This window comes from Alosa pseudoharengus, unplaced genomic scaffold, assembly GCF_046254945.1.
Source record: "Alosa pseudoharengus isolate Yale_2024_CS ecotype anadromous, Long Island Sound unplaced genomic scaffold, YU_APseudo_1.1 YU_APseudo_1.1_scf_2, whole genome shotgun sequence".
Taxonomy (NCBI): Eukaryota; Metazoa; Chordata; class Actinopteri; order Clupeiformes; family Clupeidae; genus Alosa; species Alosa pseudoharengus.
Genome location: NW_027468663.1, coordinates 46,379,498 through 46,389,497, shown reverse-complemented (window position 1 = coordinate 46,389,497; position 10,000 = coordinate 46,379,498). Strand labels below are relative to the sequence as shown.

Genomic DNA, 10,000 nt, shown 5'->3' with positions numbered 1-10,000 from the left:
ATGACTTTGACGGTGAGGGTGCAGGCCAGGTGTGAGGAGTAGACCAGGCTGATCACACAGCTGACCACACTGATCAGAGTCAGGGTGGTCTTGTTGACGGGGCTGCGCGGGGAGCCTGCAGATCAGAGGCACACGGAAAGAGAGGAGAGGTCAGAGAGGAGGTCACCGACCAGCAGAAAGAAAACCTGTGAAGTTTGGTGAACTCTCAGCCTTATTTCCTAGCGCTACCACCACCACCACCACCACGCCATCCGCGCGAGTCGCTTACAAACAGTCTCACATCTGGCCTGACAGACCATGAAAGGGGCGCTGCATCAAACCCCTGGCCCCAGCCTTTGTGGAGGCTGAGAGGGGCTGGGACCCAGGCCAGAGGAGAGCAGAGCAGAGAGCTGAGCAGAGCCCGTGGCTGGGAAGATAACAGCCTTTTGAAGGCCATCACACAGAACGCGGGCGAGCAATGGGAATATCCATAATGGAGAAAAAAACAGACATTTTTTTACTTAGAGGCCTCTCATATTTTCATCTGAGGCCACAGCTCCAGGGTGCTAATCTGTCAGAGTTAATCTGTCATCATTTCTATTTATCTGTTCTGTGTGAAGCACCACCTGAAATAAACCACCAAAATAAAACACGCACACGCACACACACAAACACGCACACGCACACGCACACGCACACACACACACACACGCACACACACACACACACACACACACACACACACACACACACACATGCACACACACACACTTATGTACATAACATCCACATGCGTATACACAGGTACACACTTGCAGGTGTCTAGAAACACACACACACACACACACACACACACAATCACACTCTCTCTCCCTCTCTCCCTCTCTCTCTCTCACACACACACACGCACTGATTGATTTGACCGTGTCCTACAGCAGGCCACAGCTCTCCGGTGACATGGCTTTAAAAGGTCCTCTCGCTTCCTCTGTTCTTGCTCTAGCTCAGCTCACAGCTTTAGGATGACATTTATGGGCCTCGGTATCAACATCTCGATCAAAGCGCTGCTCATGGGTCAACTGAAAGGGAGGGCAGCTATTTTTTTTTAACCTTTCATATATACTGGTCATTATTAACACCTACTCCTACATTATGCTAGTTTTTCTTTGTTTTTTCATTTTGAGGCTTTGGTTGAGAAGCGTCAACTCAAATGGCTTTTTGTTGTGTGTGATATTTGAAGTGGGGTCATTGGTTTGTAAACATAGCCATATTTATGCATGTGTCCCTGATTGCACAATCTGCATGTTGATCTTGCTGTTAGACATGTCAACACAAAATGCAGCTGACTTTCAAATCAAAATGCCAGATGAAGAGCAAGTGGGATGTTGCTTAGCTAAATGGAATGCACATTATTGGGGGCCAAGCAGCGAAGCTGCGAAGGCACCCATTGAGTTACTAGCTTTTCCTATTATTATTATTACACATCTGCCATTGGAGTCTATGGCAGCCCATAGAACGCCTGGCTAAAAAGTGCAGATTTTTTGGCAGAAAGTTTCGGGACACTCCACTGACCACTCACACTCATTTACGGACCTCTAAACCCAGCCGTCTAGCGCCACCAACAGGTCAAAGTTTGGCCGAAAGTTGATAAGCTGGGTTGAAAGGTATTTGCAAGTCATTATTATTATGAAATTTAGCACCCTGATTCAGGACCGTCCCATGATCACTCTCACCAATTTACAGAACTCTATGCCGAACACTCTAGCGCCACCAATGGGTCGAATCTGGACTCACATTCACGCATGTAACAATTGAACGGTGTGTTCGATTTTCACAAATCATGCACCGTTGGAATCCCTGGACTGACTTGAGTTGAATGACCCCTACTACGTCACTTTCGGCCATACTGGACCTCCGCCATATTGGATTTAGTCCAAACTCTACGAAAAGGTTCAGCGGTTACAAATTTCATCCGATTTTCACGAAACTTGTTGGAGATGATCTTCTGCCCGAGCCGCACAAACGATACTGGTCAGATTTTTCAATTTCATTTTTATTTGCCCGTGACAGCCAATCAAATATGGTGATGAAGCCGCCATACAGGAAGTGGACAAACATCTAGGTGACGCTTTGAGTTAACATAACAAGACTTGATACCATTAGTCAGGACACTGTCCCAATCCCTCACAGCAATTTTCATGCATATACATTGAACACTCTAGCGCCACCACCAGTTCAAAGCTGGACATGCGTTCATGTGCGTGATCCTTGACTCTTTTGTCTGATTTTCACAATTGAGGTAGCGTCTGAATCCTTGAACAATCTCGAGTTCATCGACCCCTATCCCGTCACTTTCCGCCATATTGGACCTCCGCCATATTGGATTTAGTCCAAACTCTACGAAAAGTTTCAGCGGTTACAAATTTCATCCGATTTTCACAGAACTTGGCGGGGATGATCTTCAGACCGAGCCGCACAAACGATACTTGTCAGATTTTTTATTTTCAAGTTTGTTTGCCTGTGACAGCCAATTACACATGGCGACGATGCCGCCTAACAGGAAATGGGCTAACATCTCGGCTACTCTTTAATGTATGAAGTCCAAACGTGGTACAGGGACTTGGTATCTGATTGTGAGGACGCCCTAGGAAATTGGCGTCATTTGGCCTCTATAGGGGGCGCTGCAATACAGGAAGTGAGCTTGTATCTCAGCAACGCTTTGATGTACGAAGTCCAAATTTGGTATAGAGACTTGGTATCTGATTGTGAGGACACAGTAGGAAATTGACATCATTTGGCCTCTATAGGGGGCGCTGCAATACAGGAAGTGAGCTTGTATCTCAGCAACGCTTTGATGTACGAAGTCCAAATTTGGTATAGAGACTTGGTATCTGATTGTGAGGACACAGTAGGAAATTGGCATCATTTGGCCTCTATAGGGGGCGCTGTAATACATGAAGTGGGCTCAAATCTCAGCAACGCTTCGTTGTATGAAGTCCAAACGTGATACATGGGCATATTATCTGATTGTGAGGACATGCAAGGAAAGTGGTCTCATTTGGCCTCTAGGGGTGTTGCAATAAAGAAAATGAGCTCACATCTCAGCAACACTTTGGTGTATGAAGTCCAAACTTGGTAGACGGACATGGGAGCTGATTGTAAGAACGCACAAGGACATTGGTGTAATTTGGCCTCTAGGGGCGCTGTAACAAAGTAAATGAGCTTATTTCTCAGCCGTTCTTTATCCAAACTTGCTGTGAGTGGTTGCTCATGCCATGGCAACGCCATTCCTGCTATAGCGCACTGCTTGGCCCCCGCATTGCTGCTTGCAGCTATATTTTTAGAGGATATTTGAATATCAGAAAAATTGGATTTTGCATTTGGTCAAAACATGTCCAATTTTGCATTCTTAATTCAATGTGCGTGTCATTACATTTATAGTCTCCTGATAAACTACAACAATGCAGACTGTAATTCACATATTTGGAAAAACAAAACAGATTATGCAGATTAGTAGAACGAAAATACATTGACATATTCACTTTGTCAATGTTGACCATTTTACATAAACAACAAGCTGCAAGGCAACATTCACACAAAGACATACAAACAGCATGACAATTAAAAAACATATCTTACAACTACAGTATTCAGCGGATCACAGTCCAAACGCACACAATAAAACAAAGACATCTTTAAGACAAAGCATCTCCACTCCTGGCACACTAATTAAAGGTGTTGCTTTGCTCCAGCTGACTGCTTTGTACTTAGCGTAATTAAGAGGAAGGGATAAGAAAAGAGAGACAAGACTGGCTGGCTGGTGTTCACTAAGTGAGATCTGGCAGCTGGTTACATGTTGAAGAACCTGGATGAATGCATGCTGGTAAAAGATAAATTAAGCTTACCTCAAACTCAACCAATTATGAATCTCTCTACACCCACACCTAATTAGCTAGCATATTTAATACACATAAGGAAGAAACTTTGGTATTTAGTATATGTTGTTTTTAACATGCCTCCTTTTTAAATATTTGCTTTGCTCAGTGACATATAATGTTTTAGCACAGAGCGAGCATTCTCACAAAAAAGTTTGCGCTCTACTTGAGCGATAATCTAATTTGGATATCACATCTGCTGAATGAATAAGTATAGATGTGGAATGGTGTCACAACAATTTGCATGCCGTGTTAGTGTACATATCTGGCTAATTTAATGTGAATAGCTGTGTACACAAGTGCCTTATTAGGGAGTTGCAGACACAACATTCATGATCATGCTTGTTTCAATTAGTTACCAAGAAACGGCAACCAAAAATTGGGAGAATTCAATCGCCACTGAAGACTCGCATTGACATTCAATTGAATTCCCCTCTCACTGTCACAACATGTACATTCAATCAGTGATAAATCAAAAACAAAACAAAACCATAACATGACGCTGAAGAACGGGGTGCACCACGCTTCACGGAGGTGACCAGGGACACTTTGGGGGTCATGCTGCTGACACAGAGTGAAGGCGGCGACGCGGAGCCGATCGGCTGTCCTCCTTACCCCCGGAGCCCCAGGCTGTGTTGGCGTTACCATTTCGCATACCTCGGCTGCGACGCCGGCTGCGGTTGGGATCGGTGTAGAAGGTCAGCTGGGGCTCGCTGTCGGCCTCGGTGCCCGAGTCGCCGTCCGGGTTCAGGAAGGCCGAACCCGCTGCGGAGAGAGAGACCTCGCATCAAAGATAAGTTACACTGGCACCAAGATGGCAGCAGCACTGGGAGGAAATCAGGCCTTTTGCTCAGCTGAAAAACTGTGACAAAATGTGATTTGGAACAATGAAGGAAATAAGTACATTTACATGTTTCACAGGGGGCATACAGATTGTAAACAAATTAAAAAACAAAATGGAAAACAAAGCATCAGACTTTTAAATAGGACAAAAAAACCCTCACACACAGACCCACATGCATGCACACACAGACCCACATGCATGCACACACATTCACACACACACACACACACACACACACACACACACACACACACATACACACACACACACACACACACACACACACACACACACACACACACACACACACATACATTCATTATTTCCAATTAAATCGAATAGGGCTTGAAATTAAATCATTTCAGACAGCAAGGCCTTATGGTTGTTTTGGTATAATTGACAATGATATCCATTTGATTTATCCATTATTGATTAATACAACTAGCAGGAGGGAAGAGCTACAAACCCCTAAACAACACAACCACCAGCTTGGAAAGTGACAACCTCTTCAATTGCCTTTAATGAAACAAAAAGCACACAGATGTTTTCCAGGCAGTTAAAAGCTGCATACAACCAGAGGATCAAATGAGAGAGAATGTTCCGCTTTACCCTCTCAAGAAGGCTTACTTAATGCAACCGACTGTAATTGGTGATTGATTACTTTAAAACAACGGTGATGCACAATATGGGGCACACAATGAATACAGTGGCTACAATGTGAGTTGTGAATATGAGTAACTGTGTATTTATAATACATCATTTACATCCTCTAGGTTTCATACCATAATAACTATGGAACACGCTCACTTCATGTTTTTGGCACAATATGCAGTTATGCAGAAGTATGAGGAGCGATATTTAGGAATAGAGAAATAAGGAAAGCTTTTTCCCCAAGGTCCACCTGCTAACAATTTCCCCATAATCTGTTATTATGCATGCATTTGCACAGTGGGGGGTATATGTATTTTATATTCATAATGCATTGCCCCTTAGTTCAGTGTGATTTCCTCATGACATTTAATTATAACAGGATTGCTATACTCCACACAGGAAGCAGATACTGCCAAGTGCGTTGGACATTTTCACATCTGGTCAACCTCTTGACTGGTTCTCATCTTGTACTGTTAGTCAAACTTAGCTTTGTCAACTGTGGATTACAGGTTAGACTGAGATCTGCCTCACATGTTACACTAAGGCTGGTAAGCAATTCTAAATCTGCTTGTAAAAATCAGTACAGTTACTCGTCTTACACATTTTCTTACGGGTCCCTACAACTGAGAGAAATGTTGTTTTGCTCAACAACACCTTCTGCTGTTTATCCACACACAGAATCCTACTTATGGACTATTACACTGAACATGACATACAGCAACATACATTTTCACATGATACTGTATGTGCATTATTATTGCTTATCAGTTATTTAGGCAATATTGAATGAACCAAAACAAACTTAGCTTGTGAATATGCAATTATAAAGCAAGCATTGTTTACACTTCAAATGTATTTCATTAAAATGTATGAATATATAATTGATGTATGTCAACAGAGCTACTGAATTATGCTTGTGACAAACATGGTTTTGTTTTCACAATGTACACAGGCTACAACAAAGATAACACACAAAAAGTAAACAGAGCTCATGTTACTCGGAGGATTTATCACTTAATTCAGAAGGTAATGGTTGTGCGTGAAATATAAATATGGAATGGATGGTATGACAAACATAATAACTACATGCTTCCATGGGCTCTTTGTCAACAGGGATAAAAGAGTCCATTTACTCAGCACAGAGCAGGGAGAATGTTTTCATTATGCAGTGTCAGAAATGGAGATACATGATAAAGCCAAGACATGGATTATATTGCCTCTTGCTTTGTGCCATGACACATTTTAAATTCAGTTTTGCTATCTGTGTTTCAAACAGACAGAAAAAATGATGTTGTTAACCTTCTACTTAGAGATTAATTTTAGAAATAAAATTTAGTGGCACGCAGTTCTACATGCCCTTAATCAACCCACTACAATAGTCATTTTGTGATATATTTGACCAAGCTAATGTATATTCGACTGTCATATATTTTAGAAATAGTCATATATATAGTGACATTTGTCAATTGTAGAAATTAAGCTCAGGATGAATGAAAATATAAGGCCAATAGAAAATACAATACAACACAGATTTGTTCTTATTATCTTATATATTTTAGTTGTGAACATAATATGATGCTTATATATCATCTGATAAACACAAGTGGGTTTTCAAACCAATAATGCGGTGTTTTAATATCGGTATTCTGAGTAAAAACATTTTACTAAATGTTTTTACTCAGTTTCTATGATGCTTGAAAATGGCATGTACTGTATATAGCACATTTCCTGGCTTGTGTTAAAAGTGGTATGTGGCATGTTGTGGCACTATGGTACCAAGTGATGTGTTTTTATCGTCACAGAAAAGTAATAAGATACGACGATCAATAATCTCTTTTTGGTATTTAATGTGTGTCTTTTGTGATTTCTAAATAAGATTCCTTTGACCCCTTGACATCAATGCTAACAAATGCATGATAATTTATCTGCAAACATATGGTTATGAATGCAGGAGAACATGAGACATTAATAAAAAGAAAAACACTCTCTGACGACAGCATCGATCTGAATCTCCATCTCAATCTCCAATCGCCCTTCTTAGGGATTGTTTTCTGCGGTCTCTAAATGGCCACATTGCAAGAAAGTAGTCCTCTTTAAAGGAATTATCCGGAGTAAAATGCACTTTAGATCGATTTACGGATGATTGGGGGTACATACTTGAGTTGACATCAAAATCATGTCATTCGGATGTGTTTTGAGAAAGTTCGATTGTACCGTTTTCAGGTCACAACTCGTAGCCTCGAAGTGAGCAGGGCATTTCAATTTCGCCGCTACAAAACGCTATTTTTATACCTCTTCTACAGTTCCAAACAACATAACACTTACGTGGTAGTGAGTAGAGGGTTCCTAAAGCCAAACCGAAGTATCCCGAGGTCTTTATGTGGTCGAATAGAGAGTCCAGAATGAATTTCATCAAGCCAGTACCTTTCCAGAAATGTTGCCATCTTTGCTGTAGGAGTCTTATTGCTGAGTGTGTTGTAACATGCTCTGGAAATTCACAATTTTGTCGCCGTTTAAAAAAAAAAAAAAAACATAGTCCAGTCCATACAACTTCATTTCAATTTCGAAAGAAATACTGGACTATGTTTTTTTTTTTTTTTTAAACGGCGACGCAATTGTGAATTTCCAGAGCAGAGGTACTGGCTTGATGAAATTCATTCTGGACTCTCTATTCGACCACATAAAGACCTCGGGATACTTCGGTTTGGCTTTAGGGACCCTCTACTCACTACCACGTAAGTGTTATGTTGTTTGGAACTGCAGAAGAGGTATAAAAATAGCGTTTTATAGCGGCGAAATTGAAATGCCCTGCTCACTTCCAGGCTACGAGTTGTGACTGAAAACGGTACAATCGAACTTTCTCAAAACACATCCGAATGACATGATTTTGATGTCAACTCAACCGTATGTACCCCCAATCATCCGTAAATCGATCTAAAGTGCATTTTAGTCCGGATAATTCCTTTAAGGATTCTGAAGCAACAGAGCAGGGCCCACTTCCCCGATAACGACGGAGACACGCTCTTAAGAGGGTTTTCTACGATTCATCTTACGATCGTTGGTTTGATTTTTCCGACTGTTTCCCGAACATGCTCGTAGCGTGAACGCGCATGCACTGCTCTTAAGATGCTCTTAAGGGGAGCTGTCCACGTTAATAGTTCTGAAATATCCTCTGATTTGACGGTGATGTCAGGTGACTGCACGTCACAGCTATAGGCCTACCATTTAAACTTCGGATCTACACATTAATTCACATCAATACGAAAATAAAACACTTTGACATCTGCATGTAAGCATCCCAAGTAGGTTATATACCACACAGAGACATAAATAATTGTAATTATTTTAAGATTAGATTGTTGCACCATGCAATAATTTTTCGCGGTGCCACTTATGAACACGTTTGAAGATAAGAAAGAAGTCGAGTAAGAAAGAGAGGAAATGTGTAGGCTTAGATTTTGATGCAGTAGGCTACAGACTAAACCACATGTTGCTTTCTCTGCTTTTTACCTCATAGGCCTAATAAAATATTCACTTAGCAAAGATAAGGTCAAACTATTCTGGCAACGTCTCGTTTCATAACTTGATTGCATTTTTGTCCGCTTTTCATCACATTATTATGACCATTAAATGTAGGCTATTTTGCACGCTAAAATCTGATTCATCACAGGTAAACACAATAAAGAATGGGAACGTAAGTTGGATTATGTATTCTAAGTTGTAATTCCTCTGTATGTCCTGTTGGTGACCTCAGTGAGAAGTACTGTTAAGACGCTCTTAGCCGGTAACGAGTACTCTGGAGCACTCGTAGATCTACGAGTGTTTTCACGACGCTCTTAAGCTACGATGGTTTCGGGAAACAGTCGGCAAATCTTAAGACGTTCGTAAGAGGGACTTTACGACGCTCTTAGGCTTAAGATGCTTTCGGGGAAGTGGGCCCTGGTAATGAAGGTATCACCCAAATCCCAGCTTGCACTTAAGCAGATCTGTTCTATAGAGACACTGTTCCAGGCTGCAAGAAGCAAGGAGCAAGGCGGTAAAATGCCAGCTCTCGATTTGGAGGGGTCATCAAGTGTATGTTCGAGCCTTCATGATAGCTAAAGAATGGCAAGAGGACTAGTTTCTCGAGGTGCACCTTAGGCAGTGGCCCGTGAAAAAGTTCCTGAGACGGGTGGAGATTGGAGAATGACTTCCCACTGGTTAACATTAAGTGAACTCGATTAAAAGACAATGACCAAAGGCCTTTTTGACATTTGTACATTTGTATGTATAGTATGCCAGTGTTATATAGATGTATCGTGTATACCCTGCTGGAGTTAATGACTAACACGTTTTTTGTGCTAAAAAATCTCATCTTCATACATAGTTTTATTGCTAGAATTGGGAAACAAAAATTGTTCACTCAGACGGGAGCCATAGTCAATTCCAGCCTATCAACACATGCAGGAAGGGGTATTTCATTAGCTACTGAACTCAAATATCAAGAGCCATTTACCAGACTCTGCCGTTAAATAGGAGCAATATAATTGTAGTCGGAGGCACACTGGAACAGTAATCACAGCTTTGGACAGAGGTAAACTCCTTAGATTGTGTT

At 41.5% G+C, this 10,000-nt stretch overlaps 1 protein-coding gene across 1 annotated transcript in view; it reads right to left on the bottom strand.

Annotated features, from left to right (window-relative positions):
• The window catches only part of astn1 (astrotactin 1), a 208,475-nt gene that overhangs the window by 139,827 nt on the left and 58,648 nt on the right, over positions 1–10,000 (bottom strand). The window contains exons 7-8 of the mRNA XM_076293301.1: positions 4,527–4,676; positions 1–115 (exon numbers count right to left, since the gene is read on the bottom strand). The exon at positions 1–115 is cut by the window's left edge and continues 32 nt beyond it. Coding sequence (XP_076149416.1) covers positions 1–115; positions 4,527–4,676 — 265 coding nt within the window. The remainder of the gene's footprint in view (positions 116–4,526; positions 4,677–10,000) is intronic.